General features: G+C 44.8%; 1 protein-coding gene across 8 annotated transcripts in view; it reads right to left on the bottom strand.

Moving 5' to 3' along the window:
• RIN2 (Ras and Rab interactor 2) overlaps window positions 1-23,092 on the bottom strand; it is a 252,644-nt gene that overhangs the window by 107,383 nt on the left and 122,169 nt on the right. For 2 of the 8 annotated variants that reach the window (XM_037993964.2, XM_007961294.3), the window contains exon 3: window positions 8,533-8,625. In XM_037993964.2, coding sequence (XP_037849892.2) covers window positions 8,533-8,589 — 57 coding nt within the window. In that variant the 5' untranslated portion in view covers window positions 8,590-8,625. Of the gene's footprint in view, window positions 1-8,532; window positions 8,626-8,755; window positions 9,039-9,895; window positions 9,915-11,396; window positions 11,546-23,092 lie in introns of those variants that run through there. The other 6 variants (XM_007961303.3, XM_073008632.1, XM_007961283.3 and 3 more) reach the window with 6 other exon arrangements.

Genomic DNA, 23,092 nt, shown 5'->3' with positions numbered 1-23,092 from the left:
CAGAAATGAATGGCCACAATATACTGGAAAAACCATTTATGAAACCATGAAACCCATTGCTTTTTGAAAACATGAAGAGGAATTTCTGTTCAATAAGCTCATAGCATTCCTAGAAAGTCATGCCTTGGGGCACTGACTTGAGCCCTGGAAATGTTTGGAATAAATGGTGAGAGGCGTGTGTGTGCATCCAAAAATAGCCAACAGGCTGGGCACCGAAGCTCATACCTGTAATCCCAGCACTTTGGGAGGCTGAAGAACGAGGGTCACTTAAGCCCAAGAGTTCAAGACCAGACTGGGCAAAAACGTGAGACCCTGTCTCTATAAAAACTAAAATAAAAGTTGCCAGGCATGGTGGAATGCACCTGTAGTCCTGGCTACTTGGGAGGCTGATGGGGGAAGATAGCTTCAGCCCAGGAGTTCCAGGCTGCAGTGAGCTATGTTCATACCACAGCCCTCCAGCCTGGGCAACAGAGTGAGATTCCAACTCAAAAAAAAAAAAAAGCCAACAGCTCCTGCAGAAAGAAACCACCATTCCTATGACCTCTCCAGAAGGAGTATTCTGGGAGAGGGAGCTGGTAAAGCAGGAAGACGGTCACAGAACAACCAGAGCAGGAGGTCATGTGGGGCCAGGAAGCCACAGGACAAGTCAGATCAGGTCTGACTCCCATCCCTGCTGTATCCTAAACTGGGCCTCAGTTTCCCCATCTGTAAAAGGAAGGGATTTAGACCAGCTAAACCTTTGCTGTCCAGTCTGGCGGCTGCTGGCCGCATGTGCATACTGAGCACTTAAAAATGTAGCTGGTCTGGCTGGGTGCGATGACTCACACCTGTAATCCCAGCACTTTGGGAGGCTGAGGCAGGAAGACCACTTGAGGTCAGGAATTAAAGAGCAGCCTGCCAACATGGTGGAACCCTGTCTCTACTAAAAATACAAAACAAGTTAGCCGGGCATGGTGGCAGGTCATCTGTAATCCCAGCTACTCAGGAGGCTGAGGCAGGAGAATCACTTGAACCCAGGAGGCAGAGGTTGTAGTGAGCAGAGATTGTGCCACTGCACGCCAGTCTGGGCGACAGAGAGAGACTCTGTCTCAATAACAATAACAACAACAACAACAAGATGTAGCTGGTCTGAATTGAGACATGCTGAGTGTAAAATACACACGGTTTCAAAGACATGCAATAATACATGCTTTCAAATAACACGTACAAAATAAATATATACCAATTTTGTCAATATAAAAGTGGTAAAAAAAGAATGTAAAATATCTGATTAATACTTTTTTATATCTATCATTTGTTGACATCATGATATTTTAGATATACTAGGTCAAATAAAATATATTATTAAAATTAATTCTACTTGTTTTCCTTTTAAAGTTTAAAATGTGACAACTAGAATGCTTCAAATTACATCTGTGGCTTACATTGTTTTCTATGGGACAGTGGTGCTGTAGCTGTCAGTGTCTTTGAAGAATTTATTTATGGAAAACAAAAGGCATATCCACATACAGGTGTGAGGCACGCTTTGCAATACTATTATGAGTAAATTGTCACTGTGCCAGTCGCTGTGACTAAATCTCTCCTCGCCCTGCTGTTTCCACTGCAAGGTGCTGAGAGACCTGTGGGCTGATACACTGTGGGGATGTGGACTCACTGGACAGTGGGCAGCTGACGTTCTGTCTACTCACAGTCCAGGGGATCTGCTGGGAGGCCAAGGGACAACATTCATCTCTATGGCTTTTGAGCATCCAGAGACCCATGTAAGGATTTGCTCAATGAAATTACTGACTAGCAGGAGTTAGAGGCCAGTCTGGCCAACATAAAGAAACTCCGTCCCTACTAAAATTACAAAAAATTAGCTGGTTGTGGTGGCGCACGCCTGTAAACCCAGTCACTCAGGAGGCTGAGGCAGGAGAATCACTTGAACCTGAGAGTTGGAGGCTGCAGTGAGTCGAGATCATGTCATTGCACTCCAGCCTGGGCAACAGAGCAAGAGTTTATCTCAAAAAAAAAAAAAAAAAAAAAAAAAGAAAAGAGAAAGAAAGAAAGAAATTACTGACTAAAATGTGGTTTTTTATTCTATCCATTATTTTTCATGCCTCTGCAATCTCTGCCCATAGTACATTGTTATTGTGCATGCAGATGAATGAATTTCCACTTATCTGGAAATAAAAAATCTGAAAACTCCATTGCTGGGAATCCCAGAGGCCTGAGATGTGCAGTTGTATCAGTTCTGGATGATTGACAAATTTTGCTTGGCAGACAGAATTTTTGAAAATTGAATACTTCTTCAAATGCCAAGAAGAGACCCATAGTTAAGGGAACTCATCTGAGGTCCAGTGAATCATCACCCGCTGGTCCATCTATTTGGTATAGCCAGATTTCAGCAATGTGTTTTCTTCAAAGCTAGTCGCAGTTCTAGTCTTCGTGGTGTCAGAGAGCTCTTCTGTTATTCTCTGAAATACAGTGACAGGTTTTCTGTTTCTGAAACACAATCATGATGCACCTTCTTATCCAACCTGTGAGACATGACCAAAGAGGGCCTCTCACATTGGGCCTCTGCTGCTGGGCTGGGCCCTTGAATGACCCCAGTTGGTTTGTGAACCTAGGTTCAGGGATACTTCTGCAGCATGAATGGTTTTGAGGCCCGGGACAGTAGGATCCCTGTAAGCTAAAACACATTTTCTTCTTGGTCTAGTAAGAACAACTCTCACCCCGTCCCAGAGGCCAAGGAAGGTTAGAAGGTGGCCACTTAGAAAGGGGGTACTCTACACCCTCGAGGCTGGTGAGGGCAGGCTTGCTCAGGAAGCCCCAAGGTATGCTGGTAAGAAACTAGAACTGTTGACCGGACAGTTCACATTGGTTCTCTTCTGGCACCATTCTTTGCTGTAAGAGGATCCCTCTCAGGATCAGGGCCATGATGACAAAAGGAAAGAACAAATCCCTTATGGCAGATATACGAATTGAAGTTTATTTCCTGGCACTGCATTGAGACCACAGCTAGACCTTCATACATAACATTTCTCCCACAGTTTGATCTTCAGACCAAACTGAAGGAAGATACCAGCTCAGCCTGTGTGAGCTCTGTTGTCAGTGGATAAAGTGGGTCTAAAGCCTGGAAGGGTGGTTGGGAGGTTGATGGTGGGAAGTGGTAAGGGAGGGGGTGGTAGCAAGTCTGGAGACCGGGATTAGTGGGTTTGGACCCCAGGAGAGACTCACGATGCTGCAGAGGCAGGACCAGTGGAGGAAGAGTTCGGGGAAAGTGGAAGCACAGCCTGAAAATCTTTGAATGTCAAGGTGAAGGGTTCAGGCTTGGTCCTGTGCCAGCAAGGAGCCAGGGTCTTCAAGCAGGTGACATGGATCAGTAGAAACATGTACAGTGTTGGTGTGGGTGGATTATAGGCATCATTTATCATGCCCGCAATGGAAGAATGAGAACCAAATGAAAGAATGAGAACCCAAACTGGATGGGGAGGATAATGACAAAAAAGAGGTCTAATGATTGCCTTCCAATTATTTATGCTTTACACAAAGTCACATGAGCACTAATAGCCAAGTGGATATAGGACAGGAAAGAAGGGCAAGGACAGGATATAGGACAGGAAAGGTGGATGTAGGACAGGAAAGAAAGGCAAGGACTTTGGAGAAATGAAGAGGATTTGGGCCAGGGGTGGTGGCTCATGCCTGTAATCCCAGGGCTTTGGGAGGCCAAGGCAGGATGATTGCTTGAAGCTAGGAGTTTGAGACCAGCCTGGGCAACACAGAGAACCCATCTCTATTTTTTTAAATAGAGAAGTTAATTAAAAAAAAAAAAAAAATTAAAGAGGAGGATCTGCCAGCATTGGGAGCCTGGATGGTAGGGGAAGTGGGGGTGGCTTGGGGGAAGCTATGGGATTCAGGGAAAGGGAGGATCAAAGATAACTTTGAGCATCTCTGCCCCTAATTCAAGACTACCAATAGCTTTCCCAGCCCAGACGACATCTTTCTTTCAATATATCTTTGAAATATTTTGTTCAATATACCTTTGAAATCTGATAGCAGTAGGTGTTCACATTTATTACTTAAAAGCAGGCCACTTTGGCTACCATGTCCAAGGTGTTACCCCTTTTTCCCTACCATGTGTTTTGTTGTTGTTTTGTTGTTTTTTGAGACACAGCCTTGCTCTGTTGCCCAGGCTGGAGTATGGTGGCACCATCTTGGCTCAGTGCAACCTCCATCTCCTGGGTTCAAGCCATTCTCCTGCCTCAGCCTCCTGAGTAGCTGGGATTACAGGCGCCCATCACCACGCCTGGCTAATTTTTGTATTTTTAGTAGAGACAGGGTTTCACCATGTTGTCCAGGCTGGTCTCAAACTCCTGACCTCAAGTGATCTGCCCGCCTCGGCCTCCCAAAATGCTACAATTTACAGGCGTGAACCACAGCACCCGGCCCTGTCATGTGTTTTGTGGAGCAGGAAGATACTATTTTTCCCAGATGGTTGTGGAAAATTAACAATGGTGCTGTGAGTGACTGGAAAATGGGTTGATCTGCATAGGATGGATGTGGCTGGAGCTTCCAGGATGCGATTCCACAGTAACCACGGGGCATCTCAGTGATCCCAGAATGCTCACATAATCTGTGTGTTATCCACACACCTCATGTCCTCCAGCTTATCTGAGTCATGTCCATGAGCCAGGACAGATGGGAAACCACAAATCAAGGCTCGCTACTAGCGATTAGCAACTCTGGTTTGGAAACAAAAACTGGATGGGGAGGACAATGATGAAAAAGAGGTCCAATGGTTGCCTTCCAATTATCTGTGCTTTACACAAAGTCACACGAGCACTAACAGCCAAGAGAGGTATAATACTCATGCGGAATTCAGCTGTGAGCCAAGAATGTGACCAGGAAACCTCACGCTTTATGAAAGCATCCTCTCCAGTTGTAGGGCATCCCTGGTGTCTGCTGAGAAGTGCGTTGTAGTAGCATCAAGAGTCATTCCAAAACTTAGCTCCAACCACCTTCCTAAATGGTATAATGTCAAATCAGCTCTCAAGTCGAAGGCCGCTTCCTCAGGAAAGATTTCTCTGCAACCCCAGATTAGTTATATACTCTCAGCACTCCTTTTACATCTCCCATGAAGCATTTTTCAAAAACGATTTATAATTATGTGTCTGCTGCTGTGATTATTTGATTAATATCTTTATTTGCTACCAGACTGAAAGCTCCTTGAGGTTAGGGGCGGCTTCTGCTTTTTCTCTCCCTGGCCACGTACAAAGCTTGGCTGCTCATGGGTGCTTAACAGGTGAGAATTGAAATAAAGCATGGTGAGTCAGAGCAGCGCCAGTGGGTCCCAGAAGGTGCCCACTGGGTGACAACCCATCTCAGCACCGAACTCCCCTCCAGCTTGTTACAAATGAACCTGCAAAGAGTCAGCACTGAATATCCAAAGGGCAGTTTACTTCTCACAGATAATTACATGTGAATGCTGGTGACTAATTATGGAATAGTCACAGCAAAGAATAACCATGTATAGAATGAAGAGGAAGGAGGTGGGTGTGGTGGCTCACGCCTATAATCCCAGCACTTTGGGAGGCCAGGGTGGGAGGACTTCTTGAGCCCGGGAGTTCCAAGAAAGAAATAGGAAAGAAAGAAGTATAAAGTAACTATATCATTTACATGGAGCATCTGACTTAAATAAATTAAACAATTTAAACTCTGCCAAAAACACAGAATTACAGACAAGTTAAATAGTGCAGGCGCCTTTGCCAATATTTGCACAGGTATTTGACCCATGAGAGGTTACATGACAGGTCTCACCCTTGGCAGGGTCAGGCAGGCCTCTCACCTCTCACCTGATTGGTTCTTTCCTACAGCGTAGCCCAGAAATACAAGTCAATGACTTAACTGCTGTCCCACTGAAAACTCAAATAAAAACAAATGTGATTTTCTTAGAACTGCAGGAAAAACTGGCTACAGTAGACTTGATGATAGGTGGTATATTGGGCCCCACAGGGCACCTTCCTAAGAAATGTTCAAAGGCAACTTTGTACTCCATTTTCTTCCTCCTCCTCCTCCTCCTCCTCCTCCTCCTCCTCCTCCTCCTCCTCTGCCTCCTCCTCCGCCTCCTCCTCCTCCTCCTTCTGAGATGGAGTCTCGCTCTGTCACCCAGGCTGGAGTGCAGGGGTGCGATCTCACCTCACTGCAAGCTCCACCTTCCAGGTTCACGCCATTCTCCTGCCTCAGCCTCCGGAGTAGCTGGGACTACAGGCGCCCGCCACCATGCCCGGCTAACTTTTTGTATTTTTAGTAGAGACGGGGTTTCACCGTGTTAGCCAGGATGGTCTCCTGACCTTGTGATCCTCCCGCCTCGGCCTCTCAAAGTGCTGGGATTACAGGTGTGAGCCACCACACCCGGGCCTTTTTGTTTGTTTGTTTATAGATGGAGTCTTGCTCTGTCACCCAGGCTGGAGTGCAGTGGTGTGATCTTGGCTCACTGCAACCTCCGCCTCCCAGGTTCAAACGATTCTCCTGCCTCAGCCTCCTAAGTAGCTGGGATTACAGGTGCAGGCCACCACACCCAGCTAAGTTTTGTATTTTTGGTAGAGACAGGGTTTCGCCATGTTGGCCAGGCTAATCTCAAGCTCCTGACCTCAAGTGATCCGCCCACCTCGGCCTCCCAAAGTGCTGGGATTATAGGCGTGAACCACCGTGGCTGGCCTCCATTTTCTTCTTTTGCCTTGACTTTAAAATCTAATTACTATGTAAGATACAGCTCCACTGTGCTTCCTGACCATCATAAGGTGGTAATTACGGACTAGCCAATATTTAGGCTGATCTAGACAGTGCTTTGGGTTAAGGAGAGGTTTTGGGTCATCCCTCTTAACAGGGGAAAATAAATATCTCAGCATCAGATGCAACCTAGGAACCTGGAGGATGACAATCGGGCAGTCTGGTGGGCTTAACTTTGATCTACAGGGGACTTGAGGAGCTCCTTGCTCTCATCTGCCTCCTGTGGGTGGAGGTTATACAGGTTTGATCAAAACTGAGTAAATCATTTGAGAATTGAGATTGTCTGCAAAGCTTAACTATTAGGATTGATAATTGAGACCATCTGTGTCAACATAACTTAACTCTTTCTTCCAGGATCTTCTTGCCCAGAAAATTAAGGCTGTAAACCAATAAATAACTTCACTGTTTGCTGCAGGAAATGTCTACACAATAATTTGTCCTGGCAAACAATTTTGTTCACCTGGGAAAACAGCTCACTTATCAAACAAGGGTTTACTTGTCAAGAGCCACTTCAATATCCTAGTCTTGCTGTATCCACCAATCCCAAGCTATTGTGGCATAGACGTCACCAAAATCAAATTAGTTCTCCACCTTGAAAAATGCAGCTTGAAGGACTTGGACCTAGATTCCGGAATCCTATAAATCTGCCTCTTAATCTCCCCTGGCTTAGGCATGAATAACACTGTGTCCTGGTGATATTCTTCCTTATTTCAGTAAATCTCATGAACTTTGCTTTATCAGCAGGTTCTTCTGATGGACTTTTTTTGTAGAGTCAACAATTGACACAATATATCAGTTTTGGTCTCTTGGAAACAGGAAACATACAAATAAATGTTAATAGATACTTCCATCCCATAAAGGTTGGTTAATTGTTAAACATAGTCACTTGTTCTCAGTAATAAAATCTCCTCCATCTTCCTCCTCTGGGGACAAGACCTGGTGTTGGAACACCTGCCTGTGACAGATTTCAAGTGCATATTTTACTTTCATTTTTCTACCTTTTTAAACATAATTCTGTATTTTCAAAATTTTCTATACTGAGGATGCCTTAATTCAAGGGCGAATGAAAGGAAACAAAGCAAAAAGCCACAAGAGGGGAATTGATTCCCAAGTGTAAATTAGAAGCGACCACCAAGTCTTCACTAAATACACACACACAGTACATAAAACCACCATTTAAAATCTTATCTCATTAAGCTCGCAAGGTAATTTAGTCCCATTAACATCAACATGAACACAGAAGAGTTAGACAGTTGTAACCGTGCTTTCTCGTTATCATAAGAAGCCTTTGGGGATGTTTGATAAAATATTCCAGAAAATAATATTTCATCATTCTAAGGTGAGGCCCAGGAAGCTGTTTTTGTTTTGGAGCCCTTCAGTGATTCATACAAACAAGCCAAGGAGAGAACACATGGACGACAGCACTGATTCACTGGAAAGCAAAGTCCAGCGTCCACCATAAAACCCTGCAGCTGGAAAAGGACAAACTGAGCAGCTCTCAAATAAAGACAGCCTCATCCGTCTTGCGCAGCACGGCCCCTCTCCGTGCCCAAGTCCCGTGCCTGTATGAAAGCACTAAATCACAGACCCCGCAACCTGTTATAAGCCCTGGTAACAATCAGCGGCCGGGCTCAGGCAAGCTCCCTTAGCCGGCGCTGGCTGAGAGAGCAGACTTCCCTCAGCAGCTCCACGGAGCACCGCAGCTCCCAGGCTAAGGCAGCAAGCCGACGATTTGAGATCCCAGTCAAGGCTTCCTTTTACCTTAAAGAAACTTCCTCGCTTGTCCAGACCGCGGGCGCCCATGGTCCAAGCTGACATTTCCCCCAGCGGGGCTCCACTGCACGCCGGGGACTCCTGAAGGTAGAGACATTTTTAATGGTTAGTCCAGCCTGTAGGAAATTCCTTTCTAAGCCACAGAACACTCACAACAACAGTCCTGCCAAGATCTTTTTCCGTCAACAACACAGTGCCATTTATTTCTCACCAAGCCCTTACATCTCCCTTCAGCCCAATTTCCTGTCCCCACCAGCACAGTTCCTAGACGGCCCCACCTCACCAGCCCACCTCCCACCGCTGCCGCTGACGTAGAAGGTCCTTGGGACTCCAGGAAGCATAATGATTACTTTGTGTTTGACCTCGCGCTGAAATGTGAATGGAACCAATATTAGATGTGCCCATCATCTGCTCTGAAAGCTTATAGATTGACTGTGGCTGATCACAGAGGGACAGCTGAAGAAGGGATTTTCTGTACATCCCAGGAAATCCTGCTGGAAGAGGGTGAGGTCATCCTTAGTTCTGCAGGCCTCTCCCCCAGGCAAGGTCAACAGAAGGGCACTGGGAAGTAATCGGTCTATTTTTCCCTTAGAAATCAGAAATATTTGGATAAAATCCTGTCACTGTTTACAGGGATCAGTTCACGGAAGAGGACAACATGTAAACAGCTTCACAATCATCCAAAAAAGGGGAGTTGAACGTAGAGGAAAACTTAGAGGCAGGGTAACAACACAGTTCTGAATTCCAACTGCGGCTTTTGGGGCTTGGAATTTCCCCTGCTAGGGCATCAGATCCCAATAATTCTTCCCTTTGGGCCACAAAGCCTTCAACATTCAGTTCTAAGTTAAACATATATACACCTCTGCCAGCTGACCTGGCTCAGGCCTTTGTGCATTAAAGGGAGCACCCCCAAACCCTTCCTTACCCAGTGACTGTCCCGGGATCAAGTATAAAACCACCCTGTCTTTCCTCATTCATCCCTTCTCGCCATAACATGCACAGGATGTAGCTCATGCCAACCGTGACGGACACAGAGGAGGGCCAGTGAAGGAAATAGTGAGACTGTCTCTTGCACCATCAAGGAATATTCAAAGTGGTTCAGCTGCAGGGCTGGGTAGGCACCGAAGCTAAGGCAGCTGCTGCTGCAGGTTCACTGAGGCTGTTTCATTATTAGCTGAGTGGCAGAGAGCCAGCGACACAAACAGGACATTGAGGGTGACGGTTAGGGATGTTTCAACAAGTGGAAAAGCATGAATTTATAGCTGAGAAGTGCATATGAGTGAGTGAGCAAGGATCTTTGCAGAGAGGTTTTTTTTTTCGGCCCGATGATTTGCCCCCTGCTTGCACTCACAGTGAGTGGTGATGACCTCTGCACGGAATCCCATCTAGAAAACAAGAATGACACAGAGCATCCCACCCCTCCTTCCAGAACCATCGTCTCTTTGTGTCATCGCTCCGTGCTGTGGCCACTTTAAAGATTCGACGGTGTCTTCCCTGTGTTTCTTTCCACTTGTGATCCTGCTGGGATGAAGGCCAACCTTCCAGAAACCTCCTGAGAAGGCAGTGTGTGATTTGCTGACTCTAGAAGTTCAGGTTCGGGGTTCATCACTCATTAGCAAAGGCCACAGGTTGGAGCGACTCCAGAAAGAAATCACAGTGCCATGCTCAGAACTAGGGGCGGAATGGAGCCACACTGTCACCTTGGGGGGCAAACCATGACCTGTTTAGACCCAGAAGCACACAAATAAAAAAGCATACCCTGCTTTAAATCAGGCCTAATGTCTGGAATTCTTTTTATTTCAGACTTTTTTTCAGCAGGGGATTTGATGTCACCTGGCAGTTCAGGAATTGCTAAAGGACAGCCAAGACTTCATTCCTCATCCAGACTTAAGTTTCTTTGTTCTGTTCTGAAGTTTTCCATATACAAACTCTTTCTGATGAGCCATGGCAGGCAGGGAATTTTGCCTATAGCACTGGAGCAGTTTAGGTTCCAGAAGTGTACTAGTTTATTTTAATTAGCTGCCTGAAAACTGCATGTGCACACTTTCACCTCCAGCAGTCCTCAATTCACCATCCAGTTTGGATTCTGCTAAGGGCAGGCAGATCCATCACATTTCAAAAGATGCAGGTGGCATCTCTCCTTCATAAGCTACTCCAAGAGGGAAATGAGAGCAGGTGACAGGAACACACCGCCAGGTGCAGCAGCACGTACCTCCCACAGGATTAAATGCTGGGGGCCATCCAATAGTTCAAGCAGACAGTACATAGCTTATATTATTTTTAAAAATAAAGTTCTTGGTCAGAAAAATAAAGTTCTTGGTCTGTGCAGTGGCTCATGACCAGCATTTTGGGAAGCCAAGGTGGGAGAATCACTTGAACCCAGGAGTTTGAGACTAGTCTGGGCAACATAGCGAGACCTTGTCTCTACAAAAAATTAAAAAAAAAAAAATTAGATGGTCGTGGTGGCATGCTCCTGTAGCCCCAGCTACTCAGGAGGGAGGATCACTTGAGCCCAGGAGGCTGAGGCTACAGTGAGCCATGATCACACCACTGCATTTCAGCCTAGGCGACAGAGTAACACTCTGTCTCAAAAAAAGGAGAGAAAAGTTCTTAAGGGCCCCAAAGAAGTCCTGGTTTAAAATCCTTCTGTAGTAGCTATAGTTAGCTATAGTTTTCTTCCCCAAACCATAACCTTAGACACCTTGACTCAATATTGCCAGCAATCTAATACAATTTAAAACAATAACTTCTTTTCACCTGCGGTTCCCCATGCCTCCCCACAGATGTCACCCCAGCAGCTTCTTCCTAAAACCACCCCAGTAACAGGCTGGACTAAGAAACAAAAAGGGTACCGTAGTTTGAGAGGCTGTGAAATTCCTCCAGACTTGTACCGGTTGGAAGCGTGTTCTTTTCCTGGCTTCCCTGAAGGGTAAAGTGGATTCTTGAGAAAATGAGTCCAACACGTCTGGTAGATCTTTCCAGATACTAGCTAAAAGCTAGCAAAAAAAAAAAAAAAAAAAAAAAAAAAAAAAAAAAAAAAGAAGAAGAAGGCAGCCCTCATAGGACTAAGGACACTGCAAACATTTGGGAGCTGCCAAGCCTTTTCAACAACACCACTGAAAGAATGTAAACGGAGCTGGTCGCTTTGGTCGGCACTAATGGACAAAGGCAGGAAGTGACTATTCCTCATTCTCCCAGAGACATCAGCCTCTGTCACTTTATAGTAAACTTAGTGGTGGCTTTCCGTGTGGCCCCAAGAGCAACCGCTGTGGTAAAGCAAAGTATGTCTTTAAAAAACAGAAAGGATTCCTGCGTCCCCTGGCTGGGCTCCAGGCTGTGCTGCCTGCTTGCTATGTGAGACCGCTGGAGGCTGGTTCTCCAACCCATTCTACCGACAGCCACTGAGGCCAGGAGCTGAGGCCGCCACCTGGACCCTGGCTGTGGGCTGGCCGACTGGGGTTGAAACACAGAGTCCCCGATTTCCAGTTCACTGATCAATGGAACTGGGTTGAGTCACTGGCACTTTTCCAGTTTTTGCTGTGCTGGGCCACAGGCCAGATCTTGGCAAGATAGAGAGCTTGAGAAGCATTAAGGACAGGACTGTTCCCTCCTCTTCCCTCCCCCCTCACCCCTTCCCCGCCCACCTCTACTCTCCCTTCTCCACCCTTCCCATCCCATCTCCTCTGCTCCTCTTTTCTTCTCTTAATTTCTTTAGTCCAAAGTAACGTTCCTATTCTGAGTCAAGGATTTTATTTTATTAATTGACCAGTAAAAATTGTATATATTTATGGTATACAACATGACATCTTGAAATACATAGGTACACATATTGCAGAATGGCTAAGTGAAGCTAATTAACATATGTATTACCTCATATGCTTTTTACTTGTCCTGAGTGCACTTGCGCACTTAAAATCTCCTCTCTTTGAAAATTTTCTTTTCTTTTTACTTTTTTTTTGGGGGGGGTGGGGGACAGGGTCTTACTTTGTTGGCCAGGCTGCAGTGCTGTGGCATGATCTGAGCTCACTGCAGCTTCCACCTCTAGGGTTCAAGGGATTCTCCTGCCTTAGCCTCCCAAGTAGCCAGGATTACAAGCATGCACCATCATGCCTGGCTAATTTTTGTATTTTTTGGTAGATACGGGGTTTTACCATGTTGGCCAGGCTGGTCTTGAACTCCTGACCTCAAGTGATCTGCCTGCCTCGGCCTCCCAAAGTGCTGGGATTATAAGCATGAGCCACTGCGCCCGGCCGCAATTTTCAAATATGCAATACATTGGTTTTGACTACAGTCACCGTGTTGCACAATACAGCTCTTGGACTTATTCCTCCTTCTGAACCGAAAGTTTGTATCCTTTGACCAACATCAGCCCAATCTCTTCTCCCCTTGCCCCCAGTCCAGCTTTCTATTTTATCCTATTTTATTTACTTTAGGTTACAAGTGCAAACCCACAAGAGAAGCAGCAAAAGCAATTATATTGGATTCCACTACTCACAGGTCCGACTTAAAAGACACTTAGTGTACTCAAGTCCCGGATTCTCGAATCCGCACTGCCTGAGGTTGGCTACAGAAGCTTTCTAATCACAACCTTCAGTTTCTCTTTCTAGCTGTCAAATGAGGCGAGGCAGCACTGACTTCAGTCTCAGTAAACAAGACCTCGTTACTGTAATTATTTTACAGTCAAATTGACCGAAATAGGAAAAAGTGACTCACCCTAGGGGACCTGTCAGGTCAAGTCCGAATCTAAGAAATGTATCTCACACTTTTTTGCCTGGTCCCTTAATGAGCTCCCAGGGAGACAGGTCATCTCTCCTTTTAATGCTTTTTGTTTTTTTCTAAGAGAGGTAGGAGGAAGTGGAGGTGGCTGTGTGTCTGGGTCCAGGGAAGTTCTCTGAATATTTCCATAATTATCTTTGTATTACCCAATATTTTACACATTGGACAGAAAAATGTTATTCCAGGATCGGACTTGACAATTCGAACTATGTGAGTTAAAAGAAATTTTTCAAGTGTCTTGGATCACTGCTTGACACAGGATTTCCCTCGCCCAACAGTCATTTTTTAAAAAAATGTTAAGTTTGAAGGTCATGAAAACTTTTCATTGAAAAGAGAAGCTAATTTATGAGAAAGAAAGAAGTCATATGCAAAGAACTGTATTCCCAGCCACCTTACTCAGCAACAGTGTTTTAATTTTAATTTTAATTATTGTTTTTGAGACAGGGTCTCACTCTGTTGCCCAGGCTGGAGTGCATGGCTGCAGTCACGGCTCACTGCACCTCAACCTCCTGGGCTAAAGTGATTCTCCCGCCTCAGTCTCCCGAAAGCTGAGACTACCAGTGTGTGCCACCATATTCAACTCATCTTTTTATTTGTATTCTGTAGAGACCAGGTCTCCCTCCCTATGTTGCCCAGGCTGGTCTCAAACTCCTGGCCTCAAGCAATCCTTCCACCTTGGCTTCCCAAAGTGCTGGGATTACAGGAGTAAACCACTACGCCTGGTCCTAATCCTATTTGAAAACTATTGTTGGCCGGGTGCTGTGGCTCATGCCTGTATCCCGATAATCCTAAGCACTTTAGGAGGCCAAGGCAGAAGGATTGCTTGAGGCCAGGAGTTTGAGATCAGCCTGGACAATATAGTGGGACCCTATCTTTAACATAAAAAAATTAAAAAGTATTTAAAAAATGGAATTAGGAACAATATCCAGTGCCTCAATTTTGCTGAGAGTAACCTTTTTTTTTTTTTTTTTTTTTTTTAAACAAGGTGCTGTGGAGTAGGGTGGGTAAAACTGATTTCTGCCACTTACAGGACTGGCCTGTAAATGGGGCTAATTCCATTGGAAGTCCATCCCTTCTTTCCTTGGAAAACTGGTTCACAAACTCATAGAAACTCTCACCATGTCCACACCACAGAAGCCCTGCTGGTGCCCATGTAGCTACTGGCCATGTGGCCACCCGAGGGCAACAGGTGGCTCCTCTGCTGGTTAGAAAGTCCGCCTTTTCTGGCTGGACATGGTGGCTCATGCCTGTAATCCCAGCACTTTGGGAGGCTGAGGTGGGAGGATCACTTGAGGTCAGGAGTTCAAGATCAGCCCAGGCAACATAGGGAGACCCTGTCTCTACAAATAATAATAAAAACATGAGCCAGGCATGGTGATGCGTGCCTAGGGTCCCAGCTACTTGGGAAGCTGAGGCAGGAGGACTGCCTGAGCCCAGGAGGTCAAAGGTGCTGGGAGCCATTATCGCTCCACTGCACTCCAGCCTGGGTAATAGAGTGAGACCAGGGAGAAAAAAAAAAGTCCTCCCTTTATGGAGTAGGAAACTTCTCTCATCTCCCAGCCAATGCCCTCGTTTTCCCCCTTGGGCCATTTAAGAATTAGCCTCCTGCGGCATCCTTCTTCCCCACCCCTGCAGGCATCCCTTATTCCTCTCTTGACTGATGACTTCTCCTGCACCCGTGGCCCAGGACTCAGGGCTGATGGACTCTACTCACTTGGAATATGACTGAGCATGGAAAGAGGGGTAGCTATCCCTTGGCTCCCACAAGGTCACTGAAAAGTCTATATACAGTTGACCCTTGAACAATGGATGGGGTAAGGGTTCTGAGCCCCCGAGCTGTCAAAAATCTGAGTACAACTTTTAACTCCCCAAAACTTAACTACAAAGAGCCTACTATTGATCAGAAGCCTTACTGATAACACGAACAGCCAATTAACACATATGTTATGCATTCATAAGATATTTAGCATTTTCTTAATTTTTTCAGTATTTCTAGGCTACACAACTTGTGTGTTTTTTCAGATTGGTGCAAATCTCCCCCAGAAGTGTTTATGGAAAAAACTCATGTATACATGGACTAGTGTAGTTTGAAAACCTATGTTGTTCAAGGGTCAACAATATTTCCAAACCTCCTCACTCGAAAAGCTCCACGTGATCAGTGGTCACACAACAAACGCGTACAGTAACTTCATACAATACAATGCAGAAGTGTCATAAGCCAGCTCAGCTCTTAATCCACAGAATCCCATGGACAAAGAAGCCACACACTCTGGGACTGCCTCAGGGTCTACTCATCAACCTGTTAGCACTTGAGTTTAGAACTTTCTTTTCCAAGGTTCTCTGTCTATGATGGTAAAAGAGTCTATGTAGGTGATTATTTTTCATTAGAGGTTGTAATCTGGCAGCTTTTGGATTGAGTCCACACTGCAGACACAATATATTAAGTAATGCATTTATTTATGTATTTATGTATGTATGTATGTATGTATTTATTTATTTTGAGACAGAGTCTTGCTCTGTTGCCCAGACTGGAGTGCAGTGGCGCCATCTTGGCTCACTGCAACTTCTACCTCCCGGATTCAAGTGATTCTTGTGCCTCAGCCTCCCAGGTAGCTGGGACTACAGGTGTGCACCACCATGCCCAGCTAATTTTTGTATTTATAGAAGAGACAGGGTTTCACCGTGTTGGCTGGACTGCTCTGGAACTCCTGGCCTCAAGTGATCTGCCAGCCTTGGCCTCCCAGTGCTGGGATAACAGGTGTGAACCGTTGTGCCCTGCCTGCATTTAAAATGTTTCTGAATTAACTGTCTCCAGATCCCAAGACAGAGATTCACGCCCAGGTAGTTTCTCAGTGGTGACTTCAGGTAACACTTGTAGGGTATCGGATTGTGACAAAGGGAAGGGAGGGCAACCAATACAAGGTGCATAACCAAGCAAGGAACCACTGTGAGCAGTGGACTCTAGTCCCTCAGGGGAGCCCTGGGAGTCAGTGACAGCCATGCATCCAAACTGTCTCAAGTGAGGCAAGTGGGGAGCTGGGGTACTTGTCCAGCAACTCTCCTGAGTCATTGACTGAGAGCTGCTTCCGGAGGGTCTCAGTTCACCAGAACTTCCAACAAGTACCTGCGTGGGTAGAATGGGCTCTAGTAGCCAAAGAGAGCCCTCATATAAAGGTGGCAGCTGGCAATCAGGCCGGCGTGCATGGAGATGCTGTATCCAGGAATATGCGAAGGACTAGGTGCAGTTGGCCACTTTACAAAATCAGAACACTGCACATCAAATGTAGATGTCAGGCTTCTCTGGCCACCCTCAGTTATCTTTCCAGCATGGCCCCAGATGGCTCACTCTGAGGATTCTGTCAGGCAAAATGCAGGTCCTTCCAGTTGACCAGGGCCTATGGACCTGCTCTCCTCACTCAGATGCCCTGTGTGAGTGAAAGGGACTCACCCTTGTGCCCGATCCTGCGCCTGATCCGTAGCAGGTGTGATTCTGCCCAGCCCTCCCCTCAGCTGATTGGACTGGGGATGGACAATGGCCCAGACTAGAGTTAAGAGTCGCAGAGTAAGTGCTTATGCCTGAAAGCTGGATTTGAAACTGAAGGAAACTAAAATATTTCACCCCAAAATATACTTCTTTGACATCTTTCAAGATGGCTATTCAGAAGGGCTGGAAATCTAAGAATAGCTAAAAAGCTGTCTTTTCTGGGGATGCAGCCAGGTTTCCTCTGAGATCCTCCCTTGTCCAGATGTAGGAAAGATGAACTGAGAGGCTGGCACCATCAAAGGTGGGAAAGAACCATTTCCCATCTCTTCTTTCTGAAAGCTGCTACCTGGGAGGTTTCCTCTGCCTGATGAGACCACCTTTGCTAGCCAGGCCTCCTCTTCTGCCCCTCCCATCACCTATTTTGCCACCATCCAAAACCCATTCTTTCTGTAACCTCGAGATGGCATACAAGCTTCTGAGCCCCATAGCGGGGTGGGAGTGACCACTCTGCAGCTCTCCCTTGGGCATGTTAATAAATGTTTGTGCCATTTCTCCTCTTAACCTGCCTTTTGTTGGTCAATCTTTCATCCAGCCTTCAGAGAGTGAAGGGGAAATTTCTCCTTGGCTCCTACAAACTCATATGACTGCTCAATTTATGGGGAACAGATACCTTGAGTGAATAGATATGAGAGACCATTGGACCACAGGATGTGTGTGGTGGTAGTGAATGTTAAATGTGCGATGAAGAGTCTTGAGTTATATTGAAGAATATAAGTCTTGAGTTATATTGAAGAATCTTGAGTTATATTGAAGAGTCTTGACTTATATTCCCTTCCATCAAATACATTTTGAGCAGGATAGCATCTGAAGGATGAAGGACACCATGAGACACTCAGAGGCAGGTAGAACTTTGAGATGTTTACTATCATCCAACCAGATGTTTACTTCAAAGATCTTAGAATCAACTAAAGCCCACACTGATAAAGAAGAAGCCCACCAAACCAGAACAGTACTTGCAGCTGTCACCTCTGACGGGGTTTCTTAGATGAATACAGTAGCGGGAGACCTGTAGACCATCTGAGGGAAGATGCTTCAATTTAGGGATGAGGAAGATGGACAAGAGCCATACTTTGATCTCTCCTGTCACCTTGCAAAGGTGAGTGGAGGCTTTGCTATGTTTCCCCCCTCTCTCTTTTTAAGTTTCTGACTTGAATGAAATGCAATTAATTCTGTTTTTCTGACTGTGGGGCAGTTACGGACTGTTGTAAAAATGTTTTTACGTTGTTATTTATATCTGGTCTTTGTGACCTCAAAGGATATTTTAACCTCATGTTTAATAAACACTGATATTTAAATTGGAATTATACCAATATTGATAATTTTCATGGAGAACATATTTTCCCGAGCAAACTATCTTAACTCATTGGCCCGTTCTCTTAAACAGTACAGTTAAATTGTTTAAAACTTTTCCGAGTTCTATTTTAATTTTGTATCTTTCTTCTTTTTTTTTTTTTGAGACAGAGTCTTGCTCTGTCACCCAGGCTGGAGTGCAGTGGCCAGATCTCAGCTCACTGCAAGCTCCGCCTCCGGGGTCTATGCCATTCTCCTGCCTCAGCCTCCCGAGTAGCTGGAACTACAGGCGCCCGCCACCTCGCCCGGCTAGTTTTTTGTATTTTTTTTTGTAGAGATGGGGTTTCACCGTGTTAGCCAGGCTAGTCTCGATCTCCTGACCTCATGATCCGCCCGTCTCGGCCTCCCAAAGTGCTGGGATTACAGGCTTGAGCCACCGCGCCCGGCCTCTTCTTTTCTAATATAAGAACTTAAAGCTGTTAAGGATTCTATGTTTTGTTTTAAAAACTTTATAGTTTTAGCTTTTTTTATTTTTTTGAGATGGAGTTTCACTCTTGTTGCCCAGGCTGGAGTGCAGTGGCGTGGTCTCAGCTCACCATAATCTCCACCTCCCGAGTTCAAACGATTCTCCTACCTCAGCCTCCCGAGTAGCTGGGATTACAGGCGCCCACCACCACACCTGGCTAATTTTGTATTTTTAGTAGAGACGAGGTTTTGCCATGTTGGTCAGGCTGGTCTTGAACTCCTGACCTCAGGTGATCTGCCTGCCTTGGCCTCCCAAAGTGCTGGGATTACAGGTGTGAGCCACTGCACCCGATCAGTTTTAGCTTTTATGCATAGATCTATGATCCATCTCAAATTAATTTTTGTGTGTGGTATGAAGGTTGAGAGTCTGTTTTTTCATATAGCTATTCAGTTAATTTTAATTTTATAGAAAATAGTTTTAGGAATGAATACTTTCCTTGTAAACTTTGTAAAAGAGAAGTAATCGATCCAAAGTATTTTTGTCTTCATGAAACTTTACCGTTGAAGGTTCCTGCCCTGTGAGGTGTTGGCTGTTTTCATTATTTCTATGAAGTTTCAAATTTTCTGGGTTACATTTGGAATGTCTGAATTTTGTAAGATTGATGCTTCCGTCACTTTTTAGTACATAACAAGTGTGACTGTCCACAGTTAGGGACAGCTGTCATCAGGTTTTCTTCTATCAGTATCATTTTTCTCAGACCAAGTTTTTTCCACTTTCCAAAATTACAAACAAGATATAATTCATCAATTCATGTGTGGATCTATCACAAATTCTGTTGAGTGCATCTTCACCCATTTCATTATGAAATGGCTACAATACTAGTGATTTTGTAATTCTTAGACAGTCAGTAAGGAAAGGAGAAGCAATTCCACAGAAACTCTAGGAATATTCTTTGGCCCAGCAATGGAGTATTGAAATTCTAAACATAATACTGTTTATTCTATCAATGTTTTTATTTTGTTTCCTAACAGCCTATGTCATCAGTGGAGTAAAGAACTAAACAAAGTGCACATGGTTACATAAAAATGTCCTGGGTCTATTGGCCGGTGTGGTGGTGCATACCTGTAACTCCAGCGGCTACTTGGGAGGCTGAAGAGGGAGGATCTCTTGAGCCCAGGAGATTGAGGCTGCGGTGAGCTCAGATTGCACCACTGCACTCCAGCCTGGGTGACCCTGTGAGGGGCTCTGTCTCTATTTAAAAATAAATCAATAAAATACAACGTTTTGGGTCGAAATGTTATGACAACCAGTGCTATGAAGGAAAAAGAGAGGAACATCATCCCTATATAATAAATTAGCCTCTAGGATACATCTTGCCTGGAATCTTACGTACTCATTTGCTTCTTTTCCTTCATTTTGACCATGAATATGCTGATGTCTTTCCAAACTTTCCCCTTCACCATTAGGGTGTTGACCCTTCCCTTTATTTAGTGATGTGCAGGGAAATGTTTAACAACTGGCTTTCTGGGAAATAAAAGCTGCGAGTTTTAGCATTTGGCTATTTTGTGGTGTAAATACTCCCATCATGGCTGGTTCCAAGCTACCAATGTGATATCAACAGACTTGGAAAATTCATGAAAATCTAACAAACAGCTCTAGTGAGCAGGGAGAACCAATTCCAGGTCACCACTATATTTAATTCACCAATTCTAAACCATAAGGTCTCTGAAGAGGTGGTTTTTATTTGATTCTTCATACACTTAAGTAATAAAAGATAGCAAAAGTAAGAAACTAGATCTCCAGACTAAAACCAGTGCTTTATCCATGAAACCACATTATTTGTCACTAGTAGGACATAAAATATTTCTGGCTCTTATCTTAACCAAGTGAAATGCTGCCATCGGGAATAAAGGAAGCCATATGTTCGGTCTGTTATTTTAGACTTAGTGGGTTCCATTTCTATGGAGGTTGAAGAGGAGAAGAAGAAAAGATCTTCCTTTATGGAACCAGATATTAGAGATCTCATCTGCTTCTTCACAGTAGTGTCTTTAATACCTTACGTGCTGCCTGGTACGTACGTGCTCAGTAAATGTTTGCTGAATGAGTAAGTGCATAGGATTTTACAAAGAAGTCATCTAGGCTGAAGAGGAGGGTTTTTAAAGAATGACTTTTTCAGCTAGGTGCGGCAGCTAACATCTATAATCTCAGCATTTTGGGAGACCAAGGCAGGAGGATCACTTGAGCCCAGCAACACGGCAAAACCTTATCTCTACAAAAAATTAGCCGGGCATGGTGGCATGTATCTGTGGTCCCAGCCACTCAGGAGGATGAGGTGGAAGAATCGCTTGAGCCTGGAAGGTCAAGGCTGCATTAATCATGCAACTGCACTCCTGCTTAGGTAATAGAGTGAGACACTGTCTCAAAAAAAAAAAAAAAAAAAAAAAAAAGAATGACTTCCTCTAAAGCATAAGATGATAGGAAGAACCACGCTTATCTTTAAGAATCACTAGATCAGATAAAATGCCAACAACACACATACCATGCTGTAAACTCACAAAACATGCTGGAAAAAACTTTTTTTTTTTTTTTTTTTTTTTTGAGACAGAGTCTCACTCTGTTGCCCAGGCTGGAGTGCATTGGCGCGATCTCGGCTCACTGCAATCTCCACCTTCCCGGTTCAAGCAATTCTCTTGCTGCCTCAGTCACCTGAGTAGCTGAGATCACAGGTATGCACCACCATGACCAGCTGATTTTTGTAACTTTATTAGAGACAGAGTTTTGTCATGTTGGCGAGGCTGGTCTCAAACTCCTGGCCTCAAGTGATCTGACCGCCTCGGCCTTCCAAAGTGCTGGAATGGCATGAGCCACTGCACCTGGCCTGGAAAAAATATATATATTTTTTCATATCACTTTGAAATACTAAAGAAATAAAAGAGTCTAGGGAGTCCATGTGTTCTCTCTGTTGTTGGATTTTTCTTACAGAGTTCTATGATCTGAAGATCTTTCCTCTCTCTATAGCATACAAACCTACTTTGCTCCCTACAAGTCCCTAGCCAGTCATGTTTCTCAACCCTTTCATTTTTACACGAATTGGAATTCTAGAGAAGTCTCTGGGTGTTTGTCCAAGACAACACATCAGCATTGAAGATCACACAATGAAAAATGTCCACGGGAACAAGTGCAAAACTCCCAGTGAAATATATCTACCACTGAAGCAAACTGACCACACTGCATGTTTGTGCATGTCCTTGCATCCACGTGCTGTAGGATTAGAGCCTTAAATTTCCCATGCTTTCTCTTAGGAAGTGGGTTGGAGAACAGATGGCCTCCTCTGAAGAATGTCTTCCTTGTAAGCCCACAGATTCCCTGTGGACAGTCAGCGGAAGCACAGTGGCTAATATCAAAATAACAACATACTATGACACCTTCTATACATAGTAAATGTGCTAATAATATGTATTAATATTTAATACCATCACACAACCAGACTCCAGAAATTAGCAAGGGAAAAGCATAAAGAAAGAAACAGTTCTCCAAAATAACTTAGTATTTTGTGTGTCTGTGAAAGAGTCATGAAAATCCACGTAATGCTTTCAGAGATATCTGTCGCGATCACCAAAAGGTGGTTTTGGTGGCAGCAATTGTGCCTCAGAAGTTCAGGCATCTTTAAAAGTCTGTCTTGGCTGACAAATGGCATTCAGGTTTTTTTTGTTATGAGTGACAAGGACATAGGATATTTCACAAATAATAGTTTCCTATTATTCAGTTTTGCACTATTTGCAACTACCAAAAAATTTCTGCTAGGTTCTGCAGGTTCTCTGAAGCTTAGGGTTTTCCTCTCAAAGGTCTACCTCACCCCATCCTCTTGTTCAGACGTCTGACTCCTTCCCATGGCAGTGGTGTCAGACAGGGCAGGTGTGGTTAGCGTGGAGCCCAAGGTACAGGGGAGGAAGCAGGATTACCGCCATTGAGACTATTTGAGGGTGGGTACAAACTCATGTCTGAGGGAGACTGCTTTGGGTCATAATGATAGCTAAAGAGTCAGATTATGGAAAATAGAGTAAAGCATGGAGGGTCATGCGGGCCCATGGATGGATGGCCTGAGTGGACAGTAGAGACAGCATCACTGCCCGTGTCTGGGTTTTCATGCCACCCATGAGGATGCAGCGTGGACACTGACATTTTCAGGGACTGAGGCAAGAGGACAGATGGAATTTCACATATACTTTATGTCTCAATATTAAGAAATTACACATCAAGAGAACAAACTGTTAACTAAAATATGTTCTATTCTCCTACCATGACACATGTGCCTTTATGAGGACTTGGGAAACCTGGTTTAAATTTAAAATTCTCAGACTTGTCAGTGTTTTGTCCCTGAACATGGGGACATGGGGCCACACTGAACCTGCCTCAAGGTTTGTGACCTCTCTTCTCCCTCCACTAGCTCTGGGGATACCCCATCCTTGATG

Source organism: Chlorocebus sabaeus, chromosome 2, assembly GCF_047675955.1.
Source record: "Chlorocebus sabaeus isolate Y175 chromosome 2, mChlSab1.0.hap1, whole genome shotgun sequence".
NCBI lineage: Eukaryota > Metazoa > Chordata > Mammalia > Primates > Cercopithecidae > Chlorocebus > Chlorocebus sabaeus.
This window is presented reverse-complemented; position numbering and strand designations above follow the sequence as displayed.